General features: G+C 40.4%; 1 protein-coding gene across 14 annotated transcripts in view; it reads left to right on the top strand.

Annotated features, from left to right (window-relative positions):
* Ptprm (protein tyrosine phosphatase receptor type M) overlaps positions 1–27,108 on the top strand; it is an 849,143-nt gene that overhangs the window by 798,252 nt on the left and 23,783 nt on the right. For 8 of the 14 annotated variants that reach the window (XM_045144750.1, XM_045144751.1, XM_045144752.1 and 5 more), the window contains 9 exons: positions 1,389–1,505; positions 2,208–2,258; positions 5,978–6,132; positions 6,700–6,835; positions 13,919–14,068; positions 15,408–15,581; positions 16,540–16,671; positions 19,991–20,116; positions 22,591–22,754. In XM_045144750.1, coding sequence (XP_045000685.1) covers positions 1,389–1,505; positions 2,208–2,258; positions 5,978–6,132; positions 6,700–6,835; positions 13,919–14,068; positions 15,408–15,581; positions 16,540–16,671; positions 19,991–20,116; positions 22,591–22,754 — 1,205 coding nt within the window. The remainder of the gene's footprint in view (positions 1–1,388; positions 1,506–2,207; positions 2,259–5,977; positions 6,133–6,699; positions 6,836–13,918; positions 14,069–15,407; positions 15,582–16,539; positions 16,672–19,990; positions 20,117–22,590; positions 22,755–27,108) is intronic. The other 6 variants (XM_045144753.1, XM_045144756.1, XM_004662668.2 and 3 more) reach the window with 1 other exon arrangement.

Genomic DNA, 27,108 nt, shown 5'->3' on the forward strand with positions numbered 1-27,108 from the left:
TGTCATTGGGGGTGGATCTTGAGTGCAGCCTAAGGTGCATGGAGAGCAGTTTTGGAGACCTGGTGGTTTGTGCTTGTTGGTGGTGGTGTTAGTGTTTGCTGACTGATGGTGTCTCTCTGGATCTATGATAGAAAGCCAGCTTCTTCTACCATTGATGGTGTTCCCCTGAACTCTCTAAACCTGAAATAAACTCCTTCCTCTTAGAAGTTGCTTCTGGTTAAATGTTTGTCTCAGCAATGAGGAGCTTATTACAATAACATGATTTTTTTTAAAAAAATGCAATGGCTTTCCTATTTCCAAAAAACCCACTCCTACCTTTTCTTGGACCAGTGCTCTTTATTTTTTTTTTCTTCTTTCCTTATTTTAAGCTCTTTGAGCTCTAAAACCCCTATATTAAAATTTCTCGGGCTGGAGAGATGGCTTAGCGGTTAAAGTGCTTGCCTGCAAAGCCCAAGGATTGATTGATTCCCCAGGACCAGATGCACAAGGTGGCACATGCATCTGGAATTAGTTTGCAGTGGCTAGAGGCCCTGGCACACCTATTCTCTCTCTCTCTCTCTCTCTCTCTCTCTCTCTCTCTCTCTCTCTCGCTCTCTCTCTCTTTCTCTCTCTTTTTCTCAAGTAAATAAATAAAAATAAAATCTCTCTAAACATTAACTTGGGAAAGAAATTGAACTAAATGGGGGAAAGGGAGGGGCTGTCATGAGTTGGAGTGAGCAATAGAAGAGGAGAAATAATAAGACCAAAGTGTAATGACATTTATGTATGAAGATACCATTATAAAAGCTACTTCTTTGTATGCTAACCTAAGATATTAACTTTAAAAAACAAAAAAACTTAAAGTTGTCTCTGATTAAAAGAAAAATATTCCATAGTTCAAACTTCAAAAAATTATAGAGCTACTTCCTTCAGAAAAAAAGTAATTTAATCTTTAGTTTTGATTCTGATTTTCTTTTCAGTCCTCCTCAAAAATTTTCCATCACTTTCTGAAATGATGGCTTGTTTGTCCACACCATTTCCTGAGTAGAAATGCATGGGAAATGAATGCTTACTATAACTGGGTATTTGTAATATAAATATAGTTAGTTAACTTTAGACCATTTTCCTAAGCCTCAGTCCTCTGTGACTCAAATTTTTATCCTTCTAGGAAGGGAAAAATATTGGTGATACAAATGAGAAGAAAAGGAGGGAGGGAAGAAGGAAGGAAGGGAAAGAGAAAGAGGGAGGGAGAAAAGGAAGAAGGAAAGAAGAAGTTAGTTCTTACTCTTGAGTAGTAAATGCTTAACTTTGACTTTGTGTACAGAATTTGTCCTATAAATCAGTAAATCAGAATGTGGACCCTTACTGAGAGAAACTGAAAATATGCATTTTTTTTTTGTTTTTTGAAGGTCAAATGCTGCAAATATTGGCCAGATGACACAGAGATCTATAAAGACATTAAAGTTACCCTAATAGAAACAGAACTGCTAGCAGAATATGTGATAAGAACATTTGCTGTTGAGAAGGTAAGTGTGACACTGAGGAGATACTGCGCTAGCCTGGCAGCGTATCTAGGATCAGGCCTGAACACAGGTAGGCACTATCTGGCAGTTCTCAAGGCTGCACCTTGCCCTCTGATTATATAGCTCTTCAGTTACATCCTTAAAGTAAGCCATTCCCATTTCATAACAACCTGTATTTTTTGCAACTAAACCAAAGGATAATATCTACTTGACTATTTTCTTTATATCCTGGCTGATATTATTCTGCCTATCTCTCTTTCTTTGTTCAAGAACAAACTTGATTTAATTTAGGTAAATGTCCTTCCAATTTGGTCAGTTTCTTTAATGTCTACCTGGGTGTCCCAGTAGCAAGTCAACATCAATGTTGAGACAAAAGTTCTAACCTGCTCCTGGAAACCCCTCACTCCCTGAAAGCTTTTAGTGGCCCACAATTTGATATGGGCTATGGAAAAGTTTTCCAGGTAGAAGTGATCTACTTGAAAAGCCAAGGAACCAATTGCATCAGACATGGTCTTGCCAGCACCGACATTCATCCTCACTCCCATTCTGATATTAGCCTTCAGTCCTGGCTGCTGTTGGCTCAGTGAATGCTGTGTTTGGTTCTACCTTGCCTCATCCCATGTGCATGGATGGGGCTGCTTCTCTGGAAAGCACTGTAGGGCATAACAGGGAATCTCCTTATTCCCCCTCTTTCTGCTGACATAGGGAGGGGCCGGAGGTGAAGCAAACTGCAGCCCATCCAGAGAAGTGTCACAGGTAGGCTGTGGGGAAGGTTGGAGGTGATATGGCTGAGGAACATTCTGCCTCCCAGAGGCCCACAGGCTTTCCCATCAAGACCTATTTTCCAGGACTGGGCCCTGCACGGCCACTGCTCTAGGCTTAGCAATTTTGTCATGGATTTGTTCCGCTTTCTCTCGTCAGATGGTAGCAGGTCCCCTTGGAGGACCCGAGTCATGAGCACACTGCTGGGCACTTGCCTTCTGGCTTCCCTACTCACCCTCTAGTTTCACTGCATCTGAATGCAGTTTGGGAATTAACAAGACCATTTCCAGGAAATCAAGAAAATTGCAGCATCTGCTTATTGGCTAATTTACACTGATGACTTGAACTATCATGTCGGTTTGCAAATCTGAATTTGTCACAAAAATCACAAGGCTGAGAACACTTTCATTATTTTAATCTGTATCTCATGCTATTTAGCATTTTTTTTTTCTTAGTCTGCCTTTTTTTTTTTTAATAAGCAGGCAGGAGGCTTGGAGACTTCAAAGAATGTGAAATTCTGGTTGACTCAATGCTTCAAGTTCTGAACCTCACACTTTGATGTCAGGTTTTTTTCCTTCTTAGGCAGGATTGTGGAAGAAAAAACATGTGGAGGATTTTTGTATGGCTCTTGGCAAGAGCACTCATGAATAACTGCATTAAAACAGCGATGAAAGACCCTCAGTATTTTTTTCTTAAGCCATCACTTAAACATAGAGTTCTTTGAACAATAGTCAGCTCTCTAATAAGCTGAAAATGCATCTCAATTGCTAAAGGAAGGGTTTGTTTGTTTCTTTGCTCTTTTTTTTCAAAACCTCATATTGTACTCTGCTCCATTCCCAGCTGCACAGAAATGTTTCTGAAACACCCAGTTATTTTAGTCATGAAGCAGCCAGTGAAGAGATGGTGCAGGAAAGGGAAGGGAAGAGAAGAGAAGCTTGTGAATGCACTGGGGAATGGGGATGAAAGTGACATGATAGTCATTGTCTAACTGGATAGTTGAAATCTTTGAGCAAAACATATCCCAGCTTTTGCAGAACACTCATAGGTTTAAAACTTGCTCATCATAAGGGAAAAAAAAAGAAATGGTTAGGCATGTACTTTGAGTTTATTGCAATTCAATTTTGAAAGCATGATGTAAAAGGGACTTAAGGTGAAAAATGTATTTGGACTCTGTTTCACAAAACAAGCAGACAGTTGCAATTCAAAGCTGATGAATTCCTGTTTTGCCTCTACTGGTCCTTTTCTTTCCACATATCCAATGGTTTTGTATAATATATAGTATCCATCATGCCAGCAAGACAGATCCAAGATTTTCATGAACACAAGCTATCTGCTGATTCTATCTCTGCTTGTTCTGACAGAAAACAAGATGGCAAAGGCTACCACATACTTTTCTGCCCAGGGGTTCCTGGAGACTCACAGAAGACAGTAGGGATAATATTCCCCATCTCAAAGACAGATGTATACTCAGTAATTCAATCATTCCACAAATATTTATTAAGAACCCACTTTGGGCTAGGCATCATTGTGTGATATGGAGTCGCCCTATTATGTTACATGGAAAAATTAAATGACCTTCACTTTGTAATAAAACATTAATGTTTTTAATGAAAAATAAAGACAAATGTAATTAACATGCAACTGGGAAATACTGGGCCCTTGGTCACCTGGTTGTATCTTTGCCTTTCTTCCAAACATATTACAAAACAGCAACAGTAGAGACTGCTGTCCATGTGCATGATTGAACACTGGATCAAGAGCATTTTGTTTTGCTAAGTTAGTTAGTACTGTAAAGTGGACCTTTATTCTGACAACAGACTTTTTGGATACCAGAAGTTAACATTTACCTAGCTATGAAAATGAGCCATAGAGATATCAATTTGGGACGTCATCTCATGATGGATGTGGCTCAAGGCTTAATAAGTCTAGGACTGAACTCTCAGTGAGAAAGACACCTTCTCCCCACCCCTTCAAGGTATATGAGTATTTATTGCCAGTTCCTTCTTAGTTCACAGGAAGCTTACCACCTAAATGGAACTATCCCTGGCCAAGTCATCTTGCCTAAATCCAGGGAAGCTTTCTAAGGGCCTGAAGGGTGACAGCCACTCAACTATATGTCTCCTGATTGGGAGTTTGTGGGTGGCCAAATGTGACCATTTTTAAGCAGTAAGAAATGTAGGCTGCTAACCACTAGTACCAGTACTCTGGTATCCCTGAGCCACTTATGACAATGTTGATTTGTTTGCACTGTGAATCCCTCAATACTTCTTTACTACTTGAACTCTAATAAAGAATAGATGTTCACAGGATAACAGAGCCTTTTTATTCTTGGATTATTAAGCCAAGATATATTAACACATTAATAGCAATAATTCATATCTTAAGATGTGTACTTGTTTATTTCTCCCTGTCTTTCCAAGCCTATAATATTTCTAAATTTGGGCTGGAGAGATGGCTTAGCGGTTAAGCGCTTGCCTGTGAAGCCTAAGGACCCCGGTTCGAGGCTCGGTTCCCCAGGTCCCACGTTAGCCTGATGCACAAGGGGGCGCACGCGTCTGGAGTTCATTTGCAGAGGCTTGAAAGCCCTGGCGCGCCCATTCTGTCTCTCTGCTGCTATCTGTCTTTCTCTCTGTGTCTATCGCTCTCAAATAAATAAATAAAAAATTAAAAAAATAATAAAAAAATAAAAAAAATTTCTAAATTTATTTTTTCTTGCTAAATATGTGAGAATACTTGTTGAAAAATGATAAGATTCATGTGTGTTCACTTTTTATCACAAAAAAAGCAAAAGTAAGGTCTACTGCAGAGATAAGAGATCAGTCAATGGTTGTCCAGCAAGAAGACAAAGTCTTCCCAGATTTACATGCAACCCTGGCTTCAGAAGTAACCTTTGTCTTCAAAAGTTGAAACAGTCTTAAAATATGCACTTAACTATTCTCAAAATAATTTAAAACTAAAACAAGCATAACCTTTCTTCCCTCCAGCCTCCCTTCAGCTCAATGGCAGACAGCCTCCTATTAAATGTACTGGTCTAATTGAGAATTTAAAAATAAATAAAACACTCTTAGGGACCATGCTCTACATGTTCTGACACACATGCTTCCCCCACACAGGGGTGGCCACTTCAAGACAGGAAATGGCATCTTCATATCTCTGATGCCCAGCACCTTGAATCATCCTTGGAGCATTTAGTCACAAAATTGCCAATGTTTGTTGAATGAGTTACACTTTTACCTAAATTAAAAAGAGAAACATAACAAGCTAAACTGCTGGTGGAAACCAGTTTGCTGACCAACCCTGCTGGAAAGTTGCCCTCATTCATTCTCCCAGGGAACATTTCCTGAGCACTCATAGTATATATACACATGGAGTACCTATAATTAGGAAAAGGTCCTGTATTTCAGTAGCTGATATTGAACAGCTTTTAACATAGCCTGCTTTTTCAGAAAGGAATTGCAAAGAAACACAGGCATCCATCATTTGCTGGAATTGCATGTGTAAATTAGCATGTCCCCCAAACATCACCTCCCCTTTCATATATATAAGCATCTAATCGTCATAAACCTGTTCCATCTATAAATGACCTTCCTCCCCAGCACTGTTTTTCCAGCCTCAGACTTGCTACTGAGGAATGCTTTGTGGCCCTGCTTGCCCTTACTCATCATTGCTTTTCCTTTGTTCTTCCCTGTATTGTGGCTGATGGCGGAATGCAGAGAGGTGTTCATGAAATCCGAGAGATCAGACAATTTCACTTCACGGGCTGGCCAGATCATGGGGTCCCCTACCATGCCACCGGCCTGCTGGGATTTGTCAGGCAGGTCAAATCCAAGAGTCCACCCAATGCAGGCCCATTGGTGGTACACTGCAGGTAAGCAGGGCTCCCAGAACCTTTTCATGGGAGCCCCGTGGGTTATGGGCACAGAATCTCATGGAGCAGGTAATGAAAATATTTTAGACCTGGACAGAAGTGATGGTTGTTTTAGAAGTTATGTCCTCATTGGTAAGATAAAACACCCAACCAGAAGCAGCTTATGGGAGTAGAGGGTTTATTATGGCTTACAGTTTTGAGAGAAAGCTTGATCATGGCAGGGAAAACACGGCAGAGTAGGAAACTGGGGCATCACATCTTGTCACATTAGCAGTAAGGAAGTCATCTGAGTGGACTAGCTCTGAACACCCAGTGTGCTAGCCTTATAAACCTGCAGCCCACTCCCAATGACACCCCTCCAGCAAGGTTCTGCCTCCCAGAAGCTCTACCAGCCAGGGACCAAGTATGAGGCTTAGTCACAAATACATGAGGCATACATAATACGTAATGGGGGACTTTTCACATTCAAACCACCACAGGTGTATAGCCTTGTGAGCATGCTATTTTAAGTAGTGGCAGTAGCACAGTGGTCCTTCCCGCCATTGACTGACTCCTCTTTCCATGCAGCGCTGGGGCAGGGAGGACAGGCTGCTTCATTGTCATCGACATCATGTTGGACATGGCCGAAAGGGAAGGGGTGGTGGACATCTACAACTGTGTCAGAGAGCTGCGGTCACGAAGAGTGAACATGGTGCAGACAGAGGTACTGGAGCTGACTGTCCTCCTGTGGTTTGGTCCCATGGATTGCCTGTGTACCCACCTCCCAGGGACAAGGGTGAAAGGAAGCCTGCTAACTACTTCTACAGAATGCTATAGGAGAAAAAGGAATGGACCTGGCAAGCCATTTCCTCCTTACGCCTCCTGCCATCCCTCCCTCTCCTCTTCTGTACCTTCCTTCCTGCATTTCTTTCTGTATTCTGTTTTCCTTTTTAAAATACAAACAAAAGAGGTAGTTTCAGGTTACAGATTTTGTTGTTGAAGATTTTCCAGGAGCAGAAGCTGTGTCCATTAGCCTAAATTTTCATGTTTTTCTGTCAAGGAACCTAAAGAGTTCTACATTAAACTTGCAAGGTTTTGGTGCCATTTTTTTTTTTTTTTCATTCTGTCTGGTTTCACTTGGGCATTGGCTGATGTATGAAGGATGGTTTATTCCTTGGTTCTTGCTGCCTTCTGAAAATGGAAAATAGATTATCCAATGTTGAGTGAGGTCAGCATAAGTGAAATAGGATAAGCATTGTTAATTAAGCAAGATTTTTGGTGGGTGTGGCCTCTCTTTTGGCCAAAGACTAATGGGAACTTCTCACTGGAGTCCATGATGTTGGTCTCCATAGGATTCTGACTCAGTTTGCAGTTCCAGCTATGGGTTCCTATCCACTGTGACTATCTCTTAGACAATCAGAGAGCCATTGGTTACCCACCAAGACTGGGTGCTATTGCACAACTGTGTATATCTTGTCAGACTGGTTGCTTTTGTATACCAGTGTCCCCTGCTAGCACACAATATTATTTGCCACTTTCCCCCAGCAGCTCATGTGGCACTATGCAGGAAGAGATCTGGGAACTGGCTTCCTTCCAGATTCCAGCCAGCTCTCTTGATGTTCTGTGTAGGCAACGTGTGCTGTGTGTAGTAATAGGATCTTACCTTTTACTTTAAGTTGTTAATCAAGTGCTTTGGCAGAAGCCTGCTTGTTTTAGGGAACTTGTAGGTCTTTTCAATCAACAGCTTAATGTAAGCTGTAACCAATTTCTGATACTGTGAGTTACAAGACGGTGCCAAATGTTTTAGGGTTAGGTTAGGACCCTTCTTACCAGACAATCCCTGCAAATTCATGTTAAGAATTATGCCATTTAGTCTGCTATCCAGTAGAAAGATTTCTATGGTACTAATTCATTTTGGATTTAGTTTTGTGTATAAATTCCCCCCATCCCTTCCCCCAAATAGTTCCATCCATCAAATTCCCTGTTAGGTATGCCTGCTACTTAAGCTATTCCAGGTTAGGAACCACATATGAGTGCGAACACATGGCTTTTGTCTTACTGTGCTTGCATGAATTTGCTTTAAATGATCTGTTTCAAGTCTGTCCATTTTCCTACAAATTTCATTGTATCATTTTTGCTTACTGCTGAAGAGAATTCCATTGTGTATATCTGCCACAACTTCATTATCCAATTTTCAAACAATAGGCAACTGGTTGATTCCAATTCTTAGCTATTGTGAACTGAGCAGCTATAAACATGTTTGAGCAGATATCTCTTCAGTGAAGAGTGGAGCCTTTAGGGTAGATACCCAACAGAGCTATAGAGCTGACAGCTCTATTTTCATCTTTTTCAGGAGTCTCCATATTGATTTCTATAGTGATTGTAGAAGCTTGAACTCCTACCAGCAGTGAATGAGGGTTCCTCTTTCCCCACATCCTTGCCAACATCCATGGTCACTTTATTTTTGTATTGACTGCCATCCTGACTGGAGTAAGGTAGAATCTTTGCATCTCCCTGATTGTTAAGAATGTCGAACATTTTCTTAAGTATTATCCATTTGTACTTCTCCCATTGAGAATTCCCTATTCAGTTCTCTGCCCCACTTTTTTTTAAATAAAGAAAAATTATTTACAGAAGACTAAACAATGACATATAGGTGGTTATCTCAGATAGATAAGTGGCCCAAGTACTTACAGGATGTTTGGAAACTGGGCACTTGTACACTGAGGACCACCTGCATTGCATAAGGCCCAACGTCAACCATCCTATTCCATTTCTCCCATTTATTTTCCTTTTTCTTCTTTCTCTTGTTTCTTTAACTTATTCTTTTTTTGAGTGAATTGTTTGATTATTTTAATTGTTTAGTTTTATGAGTTCTTTGTAGAGTCTAGCCATTAGCCTTCTGTTGGTGGCATAGCTGGTGAAGATTTTCTCCCATTCTGTGGGTAGTCTGTTGGCTCTGTTTATGCTATGTTTGTCTGTACAAAATCATTTTAGCTCCATAAGATCCCGCTGTTTTAATGATTGTTTAATTTCCTGGGTGACTGGGATATTGTTCAGGAAGTCTTTCCCCACTCCTGCATCATATAGAGTTCTCTATTTTTTTTTCCAGGCAATTAAGAGTTTTAGGTCTTAAGCCAGGTGTGGTGGTACACACCTTTAATCCCAGCACTTGGGAGGTAGAGGTAGGAGGATCACCGTGAGTTCGAGGCTACCCTGAGAATACATAGTATAATTCCAGGTCAGCCTGAGCTAGAGTGAAACCCTACCTCGTAAAACAAAAAGAAACAAACAAAAGTTTTAGGTCTTATGTTAGGGTCTTTAATCCATTTGGAGTTGGTTATTATGCATGGTGACAGGAGTGGGTCTACTTTCATTTTTCTACATGTGGTTATCCAATTTGACCAGCACCACTTGTTGAACATGTTGTCTTTTCTCCAGTGTACATTGTTGGCTCCTTTATCAAAGATCAAGTAGCTTTAGTTGCTACTTCATACTAAAGGCTTGGTCTTCATTTCTATTCCATTGATCTAAATGTCTGCTTTTATGACAGTACCTGGCTGTTTTTGTTTCTACAGATTTGTACCATAGCTTTGGCTCAGGTATACTCCAGAAGTGTTTCTTCTGCTGAGGACATTTGGATATCTGAGGCTTTCTGCCATCCCATATATATATATTGAGATTACATTTTCTGTCTCTGTGAAGAACAATGCTGGGATTTGTATTGATATTGCATTGTATCTGTATATTGTTTTTGGTAGGATTACCATTTTCACAATATTAATTCTACCTATCCAGGAACATGGAAGGTCTATCCGTCTTCTCATGTCCTCTTCAATTTCTTTCTTGAGTGTTTTTATCTTTTTAGCATATACATTTTTCACATCCTGGGTTAGTGTTTTTCCAATGTATTTGATTTTTTGTGTATAGCTATTGAAAATGAGACAGCCTTGCTGATTTATTTCTCTATATATTTATCTTTTGAGTATAGTAAGGTTACCAAGTTTGTTTGTTTTTTCTTTTTTAGCTACTGATTTTTGTGTGTTTGGTATCCTGCCACTTTCCTAAAGGAATGTATCACTTTTAGAAGTTTTATGGTAAAGTCTTTTGGGTCACTTATGTATAGGATCATGTCTGTAAATAGGGCTAGTTTGCCTTCTTTCTTTCCAATTTGTATTCCTTTTATAGCTTTTCCTGTCTTGTTGCTTGTTAGGATTTCTAGTACTATGTTGAAGAACAGTAGTGAGAGTGGGCACCCCTGTCTTTCCTCAGTCTTAATGGGAATTTCTTGAGTCTTCTTCTCCTAATCTTAAAGAATGATTTGTGCTTTAAATGCTCTGTATATAGCTTTTATTATGTTGAAATATAAACCCTCCATGCCTAGTCTCTCCAGCATTTTGATCATGAAGTGGTGCTGTATTTTGTCACAGGCCTTCTCTGCATCTATTTAAATGATCATGTGGTTCTTGTGTTTAAGTTTATTTATGTAGTGTATTATGTTAATCAATTTCCCTATGTTGAACCAGCCCTGCCTCCCTGGGTTGAAGCCTGCTTGATTGAGGTAGATAATACTTTGAATGTGTTATTCAATTTGGCTTGTGAGGATTTTGTTCAGGATTTTTGCATCTAAATTCATCAGGGATATAGGTGTATAGTTTTCTTATCTCTGTCTGGTGTTTTAGGGGGATGTTAGCTTCATAGAAGGAGTTCAGAGCATTCCCTGTTCTCCAATTACATGAAAAGCCTTGAGAAACAATGGTTTCAGTTCTTCGATGAAGGTAGAATTCAGCTGAGAATCCATAAGTTCCTGGACTTTTCCTTTAGGGAAGATTTTGGTTACATTTTCAATCTTGATAGATGTAATTGTTTTGTTTTAGAGATTTATCTGTTCTGAGTTTAGTTTTGGTAGGTGGTATGTGTCTAGGAATTCATCCATTTCCTCCAGGTTATCCAATTTTGTGGAGTAGAGATTTTGGAAATATGTCCTGATGATTCTTCCAATTTTATTGATGTCTGTTGTGACTTCTCCCTTTTCGTTTCTAATTGTATTAACTCAAGACTCCTTGTTTGTTTGTTTGTTTGTTTCTTGATCAAATTAGTCAGGGGGTACCAGTATTTTTTTTCCCATAGAACCAGTTCTTTGTTTCATCAATTTTCTTAATTATTTTCTTAGTTTCTAATTTATTAATTCCTGCTCTTATCTTAATTATTTCTTTTTGTCTGCAGCTGTTAGGGTTGGATTCTTCTTGTTTTTCCAATGCCTTTAGGTGGACAGTGAGGTTATTATTTTGAGATCTTTCTTTCTTTGTTATGAAGGCATTTCGTGCTATGAATTTTCCCTTTAGGATTACCTTCATTGTGTCCCATAAGTTTTGGTATGTTGTGTTTTCATTATCATTCATTATCATTCAGTTCAAGAAATTTCACAGTTTCCTTTTCAATTACTTCCACAGCCCATTCATTGTTTAATAGTGTGTTGTTCAGTCTTTAGAAGCTGATACAATTTCTGTTGTTCATCCTATTGTTAATTTCTAGCTGTAAAGCATGTGGTCCAGTATGATGCTGGAAGTTATGTTACATTTTCCTGAATTTATGGAGGCATGCCCTAATATATGATTCATGGTCCACTGAGAAGAATATGTATTCTGTACAATTGTGATGGAATGTTCAGTAGATGTCTGTTAAGTCTAGTTGATCTATGGTGTTGTTAAGATCTATTATTTCCCTCTTGATTGTATGCTTAGACAATCTATCTAATGATGATAGTGGGATATGGAAGTCCCTGACTGTGGATATTGAGATTTATTTCTGATTTATGGTCAAGTAGGCTTTGCTTTATAAAATCCAACCATTAACGTTTTAAGATGAAATTCAAGCTGTATCAAGAACTTAAAGAATTATATCCTGGACCTTGGGCATTCACATTTTTATTAACATTTGATTGTTTTAAGTAAGCCCTAAAATACACAACCTGGAAAATGGATCATGAAGCAGAATAAAAAATAAGCATATCTTTAGATCATACATTAAGGTTTACAAAATTCCATGGGAAACCCAATCCCAATTTTTAGCCACTATAAAAATTACAGAAATTCTAAGTACTATTTTCATGATCTCTTTTCTTTAAACCAGAGGGCTTTTTATGGAAAATAATGATAAAAATTATTTTTGTGTGTTATTTTGTTAAGACTCTGAATGCATTTATACTTTAATGTGCTTTCAATTGATCAAATGTGTGCCACACTCATTTTCTCACTTGATCTCACCAAAGTGTTGAATAGGAATAGGCTGTTTTGTAAACTGAAACTCCCAGTTGTTTATACAAATCCATGGCTTTAAAAAAAAAAAAAAAAAACACCCTTTAGGGCTGGGGAGATGGTTTAACAGGTAAGTGCACTTGCTATGCAAGAATAAAGACATGCATTTATTCCCCAACATCCACACCAAAAGCCAGCAGGCATGACCAGGCCTATCTGTAATTCCAACACTGAGGGTAGAGGAGACAAGAGGATCATCGGGACTCCCTTTTAGGTTCAGTGAGAGACTGTCTCAGGCAAACAAGTGGAAAGGTGATAGAGGAAGTCACCTAACATCCTCCTTTGGCTCCACATACAGGCATGTGCATGTGCATACGTGTTTAAGCTACACATACTGTACACACACCAAAAAAATAAGATACAGACCCTTTAACATTTCATATGATTAAAGAGCAATAATAAATACAGTCAGAGTTAACTAATTGGTTATAGGGAAAGTCACTGCCAAGTCACAGCAGACACATTTTTATACCTGTTTTTCACTGTTGCTGGGGACCAAACCCAGTACCTTGCACATGTGAGACAAGTTCCTTGCCACTGAACTACACCCCCCAACCACAGAGAACCCATCTTTAGACTGTAGTCTTATTGTACACATGTAGAAGAGCTGTACAGTGGCTGTTGCAGTCAGGTTCACATTGCTAGCAGAAATCACCCCACCAAGGCAGCTTTGGGGAAACAAGGGGGGCTATTTTGGCTTACAGACTTGAGGGGAAGCTCCATGATGGCAGGAAAAAGTGATGGCATGAGTAGAAGGTGGACATCACCTCCTGGTTAACATAAGGTGGGCAATTGCAACAGGAGAATGTGCCAAACACTGACATGGGGAAACTAGTATAACACCCATAAGCCTATCCCCAACAATACATTGCCTCTGGGAGGCTTTAATTTCCAATTGCCATCAGCTGGGGAGACTAGCATTTGGAATACCTAAGTTTGTGGGGGACACCTGAATCAAACCACCACAGTGGCCTTATAAATGTTTCCATAAGATTAATTGATGTTTCAAAATAAGTAGTTCCCACAGTTCATAATGTCTCCAGAGCAAATTTCCCTGGATCTTCTTCATACTTCTAATCTAGTTAAGAAATTATTTTAATATCAGCCAAATTCTGCTCATTTCTCATCTGAAATGTTGAACTCCAAATTCATGGGATCCAAATTCCAGACATATTTTAGTCACTGTTACAGTGCTACATCTGCTCTGATTTGTTTGTATATATTATTAAGCTCCAGTTTCTCTCTTCCTCCTGTGGCCAGGCAGGTGACACAGCAGCTGTCCCATATGAAGAGCCAGATTACTCATACTCAGAGATCCAGTCTTTTGGCAGTGAGGCCCTCAGAGCTTGTTTCTCCCTGTTGAAAATGCATTGTCTCTATTATCTTGACAATACAGGCCTAAAAACCAAGGCTATCTGTCCTGCCCTTCTCTAGTTCTTTTGGATTACCTTGATTTCTCCTTCTCTAACTACTTCTATCTGCTTCTCCAGGAGCAGTATGTGTTTATCCATGATGCGATCTTGGAAGCCTGTCTTTGTGGAGACACCTCCATCCCTGCTTCTCAAGTTAGGTCTCTATATTATGACATGAACAAACTGGACCCACAGACAAATTCAAGCCAGATTAAAGAGGAGTTCCGGGTAAGTAAACCTGAAGGAACACATGTTTGGCCATGACCTTGCTCCTTGGAGAAAACTTCAAAGTCAGCTCTTGAACCATTGAACCAACACAGAGCTCAACTAATAACTAATGACATTTGGGGCTGTGTAGGCCACTGTGTGAGGTAGCCTCCTGTAGTAAGTTTAACAACATCTCTGGACTCTACTATCTAGATTTCTAACACCAGCATCATTCAAAACACTTGGGTAGATGTCACCAGATGTCACAATGGCCCAATTACCTGGCTTCAAATCACTAATAGAGCCATTTACATTTCAAGCAGACACCAAGTGATCTCAAGCACTAGATCCTAACTATGGGTACAGTCTACCCATAGAAATGAGGACTAAGAATATTTTCTTAATATAGATCTTCATTTAGGTAAATGAATATACATCTTGGTATATATAAATATACCTAACTCTAGGTCAATTCCTCTCCCAACTTCTTGCCTCCCAAATCCCCCAGGTACTCAGCTCTCCTTAGAACTGTTGGCACCCAATCCTAGGACTCTAGAAGGCCCCTACTCCTCTGCTTCCTGCCCTTATTGCTCACAGGTACTATCTGTGGCCTAAACCCCAGTAGAGAAAGCCTAACTGGTATAATTCAGGAGTATGGGAGGGAACCGTCTTGCAGTCAACTGCAAGAGACTTATATCCCCTAAATTACAAATGTGAGACAAAGATACTATAGAGATGTTCCCAACCTCACATACCTTTTAAAAAGCAAGAATTTATCCACTATGAATCTTTTTTGAGGTCTTATGGAACATTTTGTACAGTTCACAAAGTGCCTTTGTAACTATATCATGCTTTTTAAAATTATATATGAAGAGAGAGATAACTGGCATGCCAGGGGTCTCCTGCCACTGCAAGCAAACTCCAGATACATACTGTGCTTTGTGCATCTGGCTTTGCATGGGTCCTGAGGAATCAAACCTGGGCCTTTAGTCTTTGCAAGCCAAAGACTTTAACTGCTTAGCCATGTCCCCATCACTCTATCATGCTTTTAAAAAAAAAAAAAAAATTTATTTATTTTTTTATTTGTCTGAGAGAGAGAGAAAAACAGATAAAGAGAGAGAAAGAATGAGAAGTCATTCCAGGGCCTCTAGCCACTGCAAGCAAACCCCGGACACATGAGCTACCTTGTATATTTGGGTCCTTAGTCTTCACAGGCGAACTCCCCAACCACTAAGCCATTTCTCCATCCATCATGACTGGATATTGGCAGGATTCAATGTATTATTTGCTTGTATGTACTCATACTATCTAGGGTGACCATGTGGAGCTAAAGACCCTGTACCTCCCATTTGCACCATAGACCCTAAACATGGTGACTCCAACACTCCGCGTGGAGGACTGCAGTATTGCCCTCCTGCCCCGGAACCACGAGAAGAATCGCTGCATGGATATCCTGCCTCCAGACCGCTGCCTGCCCTTCCTCATCACCATCGACGGGGAGAGCAGCAACTACATCAACGCAGCCCTCATGGACGTAAGACACCTCTAGTCCCTGGGAAGGAAACAGGAAGTGTGTCCATGAGGCAGAGCTCCCAGAAAGATGGACTCCACCTCCTAACTAGATTATCTGCCATTTAAGACACAAACCATTTTCTCAATAACAACAAAAAATAATTTCAGAGTCCATGTGTTTTGTGCAGGGTAGACATTCATACTCTCTCCAGCTGCCTGCCCTGGGTACTCATAAATGAAGCTCACTCAGTTACTTGAGCAGTGAGGTTTTTCGACTGCTGACCAGAGAGCATGAGGCAGTTGTGAAATCACCCATGTTAAAGAAAGTAGATAATGTGACTGACATTATTTTAATTCCCTTCCTCCCAATTAAGGCAGTAATTAACATGAGAAGAAAACACAACATATTGCTTAGTGTCACTCTGTTTACTTCTTGCTGTTCAGCTGATGGGAAAGTAAATGGATATTTTCAGTTCTAATGTGGAAATTTTAATTCTGTTGGTGTGATACGGTAAAAGGGCACTTAAACTTGTTCAAAGCTCTCCGGAGCTGAAAAACACATGTGTGTCTTTTACGGCTGGAATAAGTAACACCATCACACAGATAAATGACAAGTAAACAAGCTTTAGAAAAAGCAGTACTATTTTAATTGTGCATAATTTTTAAATTAAGCCGAAATTTTCTCCATTAAAATTATTAATTTTTAGAGTCAATATTGCCTATCAGAAATATTTAGAAAACTAGTAAGACATAGCTATAGAACTTTTCCTTGGTATTAAAATGAGGATATCTCATTATTGTTATTTCACAGATAAGTTTATATTTAGTCTATTTTGGTGTTGACAATGACAATAGAATGCAACAATTGCTAAATGTGTTTAGCATTTCTTGCCACATGTGTCCATGTGCAAAAAATAACTTAGTTTCCTCCCTTCACATTTTCCTGGGTATATTTGGATCTCTCTTGTTTGTGTTTACAGAGCTATAAACAGCCTTCAGCTTTCATAGTCACCCAGCATCCTTTGCCAAACACAGTCAAGGACTTCTGGCGACTGGTCCTGGATTATCACTGCACATCAGTAGTTATGCTCAATGATGTGGATCCTGCCCAGGTGAGACTGAGGCTTCCTCCAAGCAAAGCTCATGCCATAGGGTCAACTCTGTATATGTGTTGGTTGTTTTTTGTTGTTGTTGTTGTTTTTTGCTGAGAAGTACAGACCCCTTGCAAGGGTTTATATGCCAGTTGACAGTTGAGAAAGTAGTAAAACTGAAACGTAAGTGTTACAAACCAGGTAGAATGAAAGCTAGAGCATAAGGTCAGTGGAAACCAGGAAGTTGGGCTGAATTCATACATTGTGGAAGAGACATGACAATAGGATCAGAAACAAGGCTGTGCCCAAATTGTCAAAATACACACCAGCTAAATTCAAGGTCATAGATGGCATCTAAGCTGAGCAATGCACAGCTGAAGGAAGAGCAAGCAAGCCAAAGAACAGTAGAGAAAGGAGGAAGGCCCGAATGCCAGCTATAGGGCATCTGTGCTTTCTGGTGCTGCTCACCTGGGGCCTGTGCATGTACAGCAAGACAGGCAAGGGAATGGCAATTAGCTTTGTCAATTCTTTGTAAAGACACTAAAAAGAAACCAAAATGGGACTTGGAGATAAGAGGAGCTAAGCTGGTGAGAACAGTTTTTTCAGGGCTTCTCAACACAGAAAAAGAGGAAGAAGTAGACAAAGTGACTTGATTAATATGGGTAGAAACAGTTTCTTAGAGGGAGCTCTCAGGACATGGTTAGTACCAAGGCCCTTTGGGAGCTGAATGTATTCCCTCCACAGAAAAGTGAACATTATGGAAGTTTAAATTTAGCATGTTTTAAGAATAAACTTGTTTTGGAAATGAATTTATTCCCTATCTAGTAGAGATAAATTCTTTTAAAAATGGGGGTAGGACTGAAGTTTTGTCAATATCTAAACTGAAAAGAAATGAGATGTTTCTTTCCTAAAATGCATTTTTTCACCATCAGTCTTCCACATAACATAGACATTTGGGTCTGTAAGCCTTTTAATGATGTTTGAAGCACTGCATTATGGTGCTAAAGCTCTCTCTTGAAGGTTAGTTAATGAAAAAGTAATGATAATTCTTGATTTCATCTACTCCTTTTGGCTTAGGGAGCTTAAATATTTTAGAAATCTTCCTCCTTAATGATCTCAGAAGAGTATACTGCCTCTATTTACAAAAAAACATGCCTAATTCAAAATAGAACCAAGAACCCTGTCTTTTTCTAATTAATAGCATCTGGTTAAATTTCATTAATTCAAGATTTCAAGTCACAAGGAAAGGAATTTGTTCCCTGTTTGGAATCATTCTGTCTTTTCCCTAATGTGAATCCTAGAATGCAGTAATATATACTGGTTTAGTAATGTGGTGCTACGTAGTGGTTTTGTTTCTATTCATGAACAAGACATCAGGCATTCATAGTGAACCATAACATTTGAATTCTGAAGCTACAGTCTAATTTCAAATTACCTGGACTTCAACCAAGCCTTGGCTGAGGGGCAGTCAGAGAAAAGATTCCAATTCTATTCAACAAAAAGAGATGATTTTCAGAGTGAGAGAAAAAGGCTCCTGGGACTGTCTTTTAGCAAACACTAAACCAAGCATTGGAATTTAAAGGCTTTGCAACAGTCCAAGCCTAGCACTCAACTGTTTTAAGTATTTATAGGTCTGGTTCATGGATGTGTTATGGACCATTTAAGCCATTTTCTACATGGCTTCCTTGGGCAGAGTGTAGGAGACAGTATGCCAAGAGCCAGATGCCAGCCCTGGCCATTCATATTTTTGTGGTGTGAGTGACAAGCATTTGATCAGGTACTTGAACTGAGAAAACAAACAGAAAGTAATGCTAACTCAGTCAGGAGAAAAGTGGACCCAACAGTTCAAATGTGCATGCAGCATTACCATCGTAGCTCTCTAGCATCATGCCTGTTCATTTTAATGTTGGGTGCTCTTGGGTAGCAAAAAGAAAATGCACATCAGCATGCTATTATTTGACAAGGAAATTTAATGACTTTTCATGAGGAAGGGCTGGTGAAGAGGGACCTTCCATGGGGCATTATTTTAAGCTAAATAAATATTCTTTATCAAATGCAATAGACCTAGATAATCAGGGGGGAAAAAGTAGGTTTGGTTATCTTACCTTAATTCTTAATTATAAGGTTCATCCTAAATCTTTGTAATCATGGTCTAGAAGAGGGGAGAGATTTCAGTTAACACACAGCTGAAAATTCATCTGGAATCTTGAAAAATAAAACAACCTTTGAAACATTTGATAGTCATATTTTTGTTCCTTTGGAAAGTAAAAGTCATCAAAAAAAAGTATAAAAAAAACACTGTGGGTACTCTCCTTTTATAGCACATTATTTTCTACAAAATGAGGTGATATGTTTTTCATCTGCTCTTGACCTCATAACAACAGGTTAGAAAATCATGAACGAGTTCCTTTCTTGCCTGGCCATAAGCCATTTGCCCCTCAGGTAAACCAGAAAGATAAAAGTTAAACATAACTCCAAAACATGTTCCTAGAATACCAAAGATGCCAAATTAATTTTAAACTGTAAATGCCCAGTAAAGCTTCTGGGATTTGAAAAAAAATCTTTCAAGAAAGAGAAATCTCAGGGGCTCTTCTCCCCTGGATGTGTCCAAATTCAGGAAGTTTGTTAGCTGGGCAAATGGTAGCTCCTCTTTCCTAAGCCACTAAGCTTCAAAGCCCTCCTGCACACCGAGTTGGGCATTGTTTGTACAAAGGTTCTACTTCCCTGTTAGTACCAATACCTAAAGTCAGACACTCTGGAAAATAATGTTTTTAATCAAAAGCACTCCCAGTTAAGACACCAAGGTATTTACTCATTTATGACACCAGGATTCCTAGGTCTGAGGTGGGGAGAGCATAAAGCAGAGTGTTAAAATGCAGCCCACCACTGTTAGCAGTTCTGAATCTTGTCACAAAATAGCCTATTCCCAAAAGTTCATCAGGGGAGGGTGAAGATTGGGATATATGTTAATAAGCATCCTGACTTTCATCATAGTGATCAGTGGCCTCTCCCCCAAGGTTTTAGCATTCCTTTCCACATTCAAGAGGGACCACACAAAGTGTGCTGAAGAGATACTGTGAGCGACCTCCTTAGAAACAAATGTCCATGCCTAACAGATACATTTTTAAGAAAATATAGAAAAAAATCATAGGAAAAGGGCAGGAGAAATTAGCTATCAAGAAAGTCCTTCTACCTGAACATTTTAAGGAAGGAGAAAAAGAAGGAAGGGAACTGATAAAGATTGATGAAGTCTTAAAAACTGCCAAGTTTCAACTATGATCTTATCAAGTAGGAAATTTATTTTTGCAATTAAGATTGTGTTTCTATGTCTTGAATACAGTTGTGTCCACAATACTGGCCAGAAAATGGGGTGCACAGACATGGCCCTATCCAGGTGGAGTTTGTGTCTGCAGACTTAGAAGAGGACATCATCAGCAGGATATTCCGGATCTACAATGCCGCCAGAGTAAGAGCCAGAGCCAATGGGGCCTGTGAATGGGGTTTCATTACTGTTTAGCATACCCACTTTACATCAGGCACCACTCTATAAGGTTGGCAGGCCTCAGTCAGCAAAGCAAAACCCTGGCCTTATGGAAGTTGTATACTAGTGGGGAGGTGTTGAATAAAATAGCAGTCAGAGGCTGGGGAGGTAGCTCAAGTGGTAAAGTGCTTGTCTTGCAAACATGCGAACTTGAATTTAATTCCCATAACCCATGTTTTTAAAAAAATAATAATAATAATAACTGGGCATGGTAGCATATTCTTGTAACCCCAGTGCTGGGTTAGCAGAGATAGGCAGTCTTGCCTATTTGGCAAATTCCTAGCTAGTGAGAGACCCTGTCTCAAAACAAAAATAAATAAAAGTGGATGGAACCTGACAGATGATACCTAAGATTGTCCTCTGGTCTCCACATGTGCCATGCATGCACACTCATGCACACATACACATGCACACACACTCACACATACATACACACATACTCACACACATGCACACACACATACACACATATCTTAAGACATAAAAACATACACACAAGTTACTTACTGACAAATGTTAAGGCACAATAAGACTTTCTTACTCACCAAAGGCAAGGACCAACTATAGCAGGAGCCACTCTGAGCATAGTATGGGCTAGTAGAAATGAATAGCACAGAAGATGGGGGTCAGCAGATGGAAAATTGCTAAGAGGAAACATGAAGATAAGAGGGATTCTTGCTAAAGAGAGGCCAGAGTGAGCAGGTGCCTCTGGAGCACAGTGGAGGAGAGGAACTTGATCAGGTATCAGTTACTGGCAGGGACTACTTGACAGACTTGCAAGGATAGCTAAGACTGGATTGTACAATAAATGGTGGGCAATTATGGGCCAAAAGAAAGGCCCAGGAGCCTGACAAAAGTTTGATCAAGCAAAGAGTCTTTATCAAATGACAATTAAATAATAAATATAATAGATAGAATTATAGATATAGTATATTAGAAAGTGTTCAATTTTATAGAAAGTTCTAGGGTATTGGGGACAGTCTCCATTTTAAACAGGTGCTTCATATGAGCATAACCCTGAAGAAAAGAATAAAAGGCCCTGGGCTGTCTGGGAGACAAATTTTCAGGAAGCAATAACCATGAAAAGGTCGTGTAGCAAGGCTGCACCGATTAAGTTCCCAGTAAGGCAGGACACTGATAAGGTATAGTAAGCTAAAGCAAGAAGAGCTGGGGGTGGGAGGACAGTGACCTCTGTCCAGCAAGAAGGCTTTTCTTGAAAACAAATGAGCAGGTATCACATGGTTTTCAGAAGAACCACACGGTGGCATGAATACCTTTAAAGGGGTACTCTGGCTGTGGCCTCAAGTTCAGATTCTAAGAGAGGCTCATTGGGAGGCTGGGAAAGGATCCGAGTGACAAATGAGAACGGCAGGCTAGGTGTGGTGATAGTTGGAGGTAATACACTCTGCGATATCCTGAAGCTGAGCAATAGGGTCCCAGGAAATCAAGGTGCTTCTCAAGGTTTTGGTCCTGGGATCAAAAATAATAGGATTGCCATTCACTAAACCATTAGAGCTTGTGGACAGAACAAATTCTTTGGTTTCAAGGGGGCATGTGGAGAGTAGATCTGAAGTTCAGTTTTGGTATAATACGTTTGGGATGATTGAATCTCAAGGAGGAATGTTAGGTCAGGCTTTGAGTAACTGAGGGGGACAAAAGAGATATGAACTTATGACTGGAATCTTGAAGAGAGAGACAGAGGATATCCAGGAATCCCAGGACAGAACCTGAAGTCTTCCATCACCAAAATATCTAGGAGGCTGAGGCAGAGGGGGCAGGACAACCAGCCAGGAAAGCATGGAGAGAGAGTCCTCACCAGTACCAAGCACTGCTGAATGCCACCAAGGGTCCACGCCAAGCTGTTTTCACTCTTCTAACATAAACCCTGTAACACTGTTTTGAATCCTGCAAGTCTATTTAATTATAACTAAAGATTAATTAACTATTGATATCTTAGCAAGAGTTCACATCATTAAGCAAAGCTATGTTGTACTTGCAGGAAACACATAGCACGCTGAACCCACAAACATCTCCTGCTTATAATTTATCCTTACCCTTTAATTTATCTATAATTAAAGTGAGGCCACCTAATGCACTAAGCAGTAAGTCCTGATGTTTTTCTCTTGGCTTTGCAAACTATAAGCATCGTGCTTCACTCTTATTTATCTGTGGCCTGTCATTTAAAGCACCTGAATTTTATAACCACTCAAGATTAAAAATAGTAACTTTTCAGTCATGTAGAAGCAGCCTTTGTAATTTGCTGGCTAGAGCCTCCTTTAATAATGTCCTGTTCTGATGTGAAGATCAAGTAGGAGGAATCAGGCCACGGGAATTCAATAAAGTAAATGATGCCAGCTTTCTTTCTATTCCCTGATTATCTACCGACTGCTTCCCCATAGCCTCAAGATGGATATCGGATGGTACAGCAGTTCCAGTTCCTGGGCTGGCCGATGTACAGAGACACACCTGTGTCCAAGCGCTCCTTCTTGAAGCTCATCCGCCAGGTGGACAAGTGGCAGGAGGAATACAATGGTGGTGAAGGCCGCACAGTTGTCCACTGCTTGTAAGTGCTTGGTGGTGCTCTTCTCCCAAGGACCTCCACTCAGCTCTCATCTCCTTTTCTTTTTATTCTAATTTCTTTTTAAAATTTTATATAATGATTTATTTATTTATATGCAAGCAGAGGGAGACAGAGAGCATGGGCATGCCAGGTTCTCTATCCACTGCAAATGAACTCCAGATGCATGCACCCTTATTCTGCATCTGGCTATATGTGAGTACTGGGAAACAAAACTCAGGTCGTTAGGATTTGCAGGCAAGCACCTTAATCACTGAGCCATGTCTCCAGCTCTCACCTCCTGTTCACTAGCTTTTATACTGCTATCAAGAAGTAAGGCACTCTAGCCTGGCGTGGTGGCTCAGGCCTTTAATCCCAGCACTTGGGAGGCAGAGGTAGGAGGATCACCGTGAGTTCGAGATCACCCTGAGATTCCATAGTGAATTCCAGGTCAGTCTGGGCTAGAGTGAGACCCTACCTCGAAAAAAAAAAAAAAGAAGAAGAAGAAGAAGTAAGGCACTCTGGGGAACGATACTCTCAGTACTTCCTCTTCATTGAAGGTGCAGTTGCCTTTCCAGAAACAAGCACATTTTGCATTTTGATGGTCTTAGTGTATTTTCTGTTGCTTGAACAGAAGACTTAAGATTGGGGAAGTTACTTAGCTCACAGGTTTAGAACCTGGAAAATGCAAAAGTCTGGCCCTGGCATCTGGTGAGGGCCTTCCTTACCTATTGTAACATGGTAGAGGGCATCATATGGTGAGACTGAGGGTGGTAGTCAGCTTCATGTTGCTGAGATGATCATCCAAACCAGACATGGTTTTGGGAAGGAAGGGATTTATTTCAGGCTTACAGATCCACCAGCCATCATGACTCCATCTGACCCTAACAACTTCACAAAGGCCTCAACTCCAAGTATCAATAATGTATGACCAAGGATTAAGTTCAATGTATGCATTTTTTTGTTTTGGTGTTTTGAGGTAGGGTCTCACTAGGTCAGGCTGACCTGGAATTCACTATGTACTCTCAGAGTGGCCTTGAACTCATGGCGATCCTCCTACCTCTGCCTCCTCCTGAGTGCTGGGATTAAAGGCATGAGCCACCACACCCAGCAATGAATGCATTTTTACAGAACATATTCCAACTATAGCAAGTGGTATGTCACTGCAGTCAAAATAAGCTGTGACTCTGTAGCTGGAACAAACTCCCCTACCCCTTGGAGGGAAGACACCTGGGTGAGTTTAGTGGACAACTCCTCTCTCTCAAGTGCCTACTGTTACATCTTCAGGATTTTTTGAGCACCTGGTTAAACCTAAAATCATCCAAATGACAGGTCAAATGCTCTCTCCCAGCTATCTGAATTCATCTCACTATAGTACTTGATAATTCTACTGGATATCATGTTACAGATTCCAAATGAATGATTTCTCTCTCTCTCTCTCACCTCTTTCCTTGTGGTTTTCAAGATATCTCTTACTGAGAGGTGTGCATATTGATACAGTTTGGTTAGAGTCTGCCATAGTTTGGACCTGGAATATCCCCAACAACCCGTGTGTGTGTGTGTGTGTGTGTGTGTGTGTGTGTGTGTGTGTGTGTGTGTGTACATATAGTAAAAGCTTGGCACCCCAGTGAGAGCTATTGAAAGGTAGAGGAAACTTTAAGAGGTAGGGCCTAGTGGAGAGATCTTTAGGTCATTGGAAATATGTCCCTGTTGGAGTCAGTTCCTCATTGCTAAGATGAACATCCAACCAGACAGTTTATGGGTCAAAGAGGTTTATTTAAGGTTTACAGATCCAGGGGATGTTCCATCAGTGGTGTAAGAAGCTGGCTCCCTTTCATAGATCCAAGCAAAGAGAAACCACTAAACAGCCAGCATGAACAGCCAGAGTTCAAACTGTTCTCTCCTCATCTTTGGGCTGGAATGAAGATCCACCCCCAAACACACCTTAGGACTGGATTCCAGGATCTGCCTCCAGTGATACCTCTTCCAGCCAGACAGCTGGAGACATGGGTTATGAGCTTAATTCTTTTATGTGTTTTTTTCAAGGTCTCACTCTAGTCCAGGCAGACCTGGAACTCACTCTATATTCCCAGGCTGGCCTCAAAATAAGTGATCCTCTTACCTCTCTCTCCCAAATTCTGGGATAAAAGGCATGTGCCACAACATCTGTCTCCACAAGCTTAAGTTTAATAAAACACACAAGTCTATGGGGCCATATTTTCAAATTATCATATTCAAACTACCACAGCCCCCTTTTGTTTTTTTCTCTGTGGTCATGAGATGAGCAGCTTTCCTTCACCACATATTCCATGCCCTCGCCAGGCTGACATGGAACTTAGTCTGGCCCAGGCTGGCCTCAAACTCACATCAGTTCCCCTACCTCAGCCTCTCAAAGGCTGGTATTACAAGGTGACTCACATCCAGTTACCTCTCCTCTTTGTGAGTTATTTATCTCAAGTATCTGTCATAGTGACTGAAAGTTGACTAGTTCAGAGCCTGTGTCCTCCAAGAATGACATCCAAGCCAACATTTCTAAGAACCTCTGCCCAGATAGTTCCCAGCCTGACCAGTATACTGACAGTCATCCGTGGAGCTTAGCTTTAAATAATATTACCCTCTAGCCACACTGAGACCAATTAAACCCAGACATCCATGCTTTTGAAACCCCCTGGATTATTTGAGAGCTGCTGAGTGGAAATGCCTTTCTTTTCAGAGCACTTTCACCTGCATTTTCTTATTGCCAATGATATGTAGATAATCATCCAGCTGGAATTGGCTTAATGGAACAAGCAATTAAAAAGTCATGGCAGTTAGTGAAGGTGCTTAGAGAATTTGTGGAAAGTCAAAAGTATCAGGCTATGCTGCTTCTCAGAGGCACATCATTAGAAGCATGCAATGAGATTGTTCCCAAACTGAAAACAAATGAACTCTGAATAGACCCACCTGAGTTAAATTGGCAACCTGGGTCCACTCCTTGCCCTAATCACATGCAAAGTCACACCCAATCTATGGCCTACGTAATTGTATCACTAAGCTACCCCTACCTTCCCAGTTTTTATTTTTAATATGAAAAATGTAGTTCTCAAATACCCATCCTGCTTCTGTATCTGGAAGCATGACTTGTTTCATCTCCTGCATTAGTAGATTTCTAACAAGGGCCAGCACTTTAAACCACAGGAAAACGTAGGTAGTGGAGGAAGTACAGGAACCAGGACAAGTATAAGGAAAAAATACAGAAGCCCCTGTAATCATTGCACATTCCAACCTGTGCTTCTCCCAGAGATAGCTGTGACCCTCAAGCTAAACAATGACATCACCATTCCATGCATATCTCAACAGTGGGCTATGTGGTTGTTGTGGACAGTGGTGGGAATGTGTTGTCCCCTCCCCTCCTGCCTTCATAACATCACTTCCTTTTCTTCTGATGAGGGCACCTTGCTTTACTTTTCAAACCACTCCCCTCACCCCACGCAAATGCCCCTATGATTCTTATGGACCTGCTTCTTGCTTTCTTGACATCAGATTGACCATGGTATTGGGGGTAAAGGTTTATTTTTGTCCCAATTAATAAACGTTAATCAAGGTTACTTTTACTCTACAATTAAAAAAAATTAAAATGGGCATCTTCCAATATTGATCAGAAAAGAGTTCTTTTGTAACCCACAACCCCATGGGGAATACCTGCAACCCCACTGAGGAGGGTCCCCGGTGGAACAGGGGCAGGGACAAGGGAAAAGGGTATATCAACACATGATGTATCCGTACAAAATATGCTGTTAATAATAATTAATTTAATTTAATTTTTTTAGATGAATGTTTTAGAAGTTTGTAGTAGTCCTCTGTGAAGTATTTGGCATGGTGCAGCGCCACCTATTGGCTAAAAGCAGAGAGCACCAATATAAGAGGTCTCCCAGATCTCTGAGTGGACCACAGCTACTCAGGGTATGCAAACAAGGAATTCTTTTCCTTATAAACTGCAGCTTGTATAATAAGAATGAGTGAGTAAATTTAAGGTATCATTTCCAAACTATCAGGAGAATGGATGCAGACAGTAGTCATCATAACCTCTGACAACTGATGACAAGCTGATGGGGAAGAGCTAAGTCAGGAAGAGAACTAATGAATAAGAGAGAAAGTTCCAGAACAGGCCATACCTGTATGTCTCCTTAACACAGCACAGATCCCCCTGCAGTACCTGATTGCTGGGCAACAGCAAAGACTGGCCTCCTTCCTCACCTGTAAATGAGGATTCCCTCCAGGTGGATCATACACCAGAATGTCAAAGTGAAACAATAGAGTCTATATCAAGAAACACAGGAGAGGGCTGGAGAGATTGCTTCGTGGTTAAGGCACTTGCCTG

Source organism: Jaculus jaculus, chromosome 2 (assembly GCF_020740685.1).
Source record: "Jaculus jaculus isolate mJacJac1 chromosome 2, mJacJac1.mat.Y.cur, whole genome shotgun sequence".
Taxonomy (NCBI): domain Eukaryota; kingdom Metazoa; phylum Chordata; class Mammalia; order Rodentia; family Dipodidae; genus Jaculus; species Jaculus jaculus.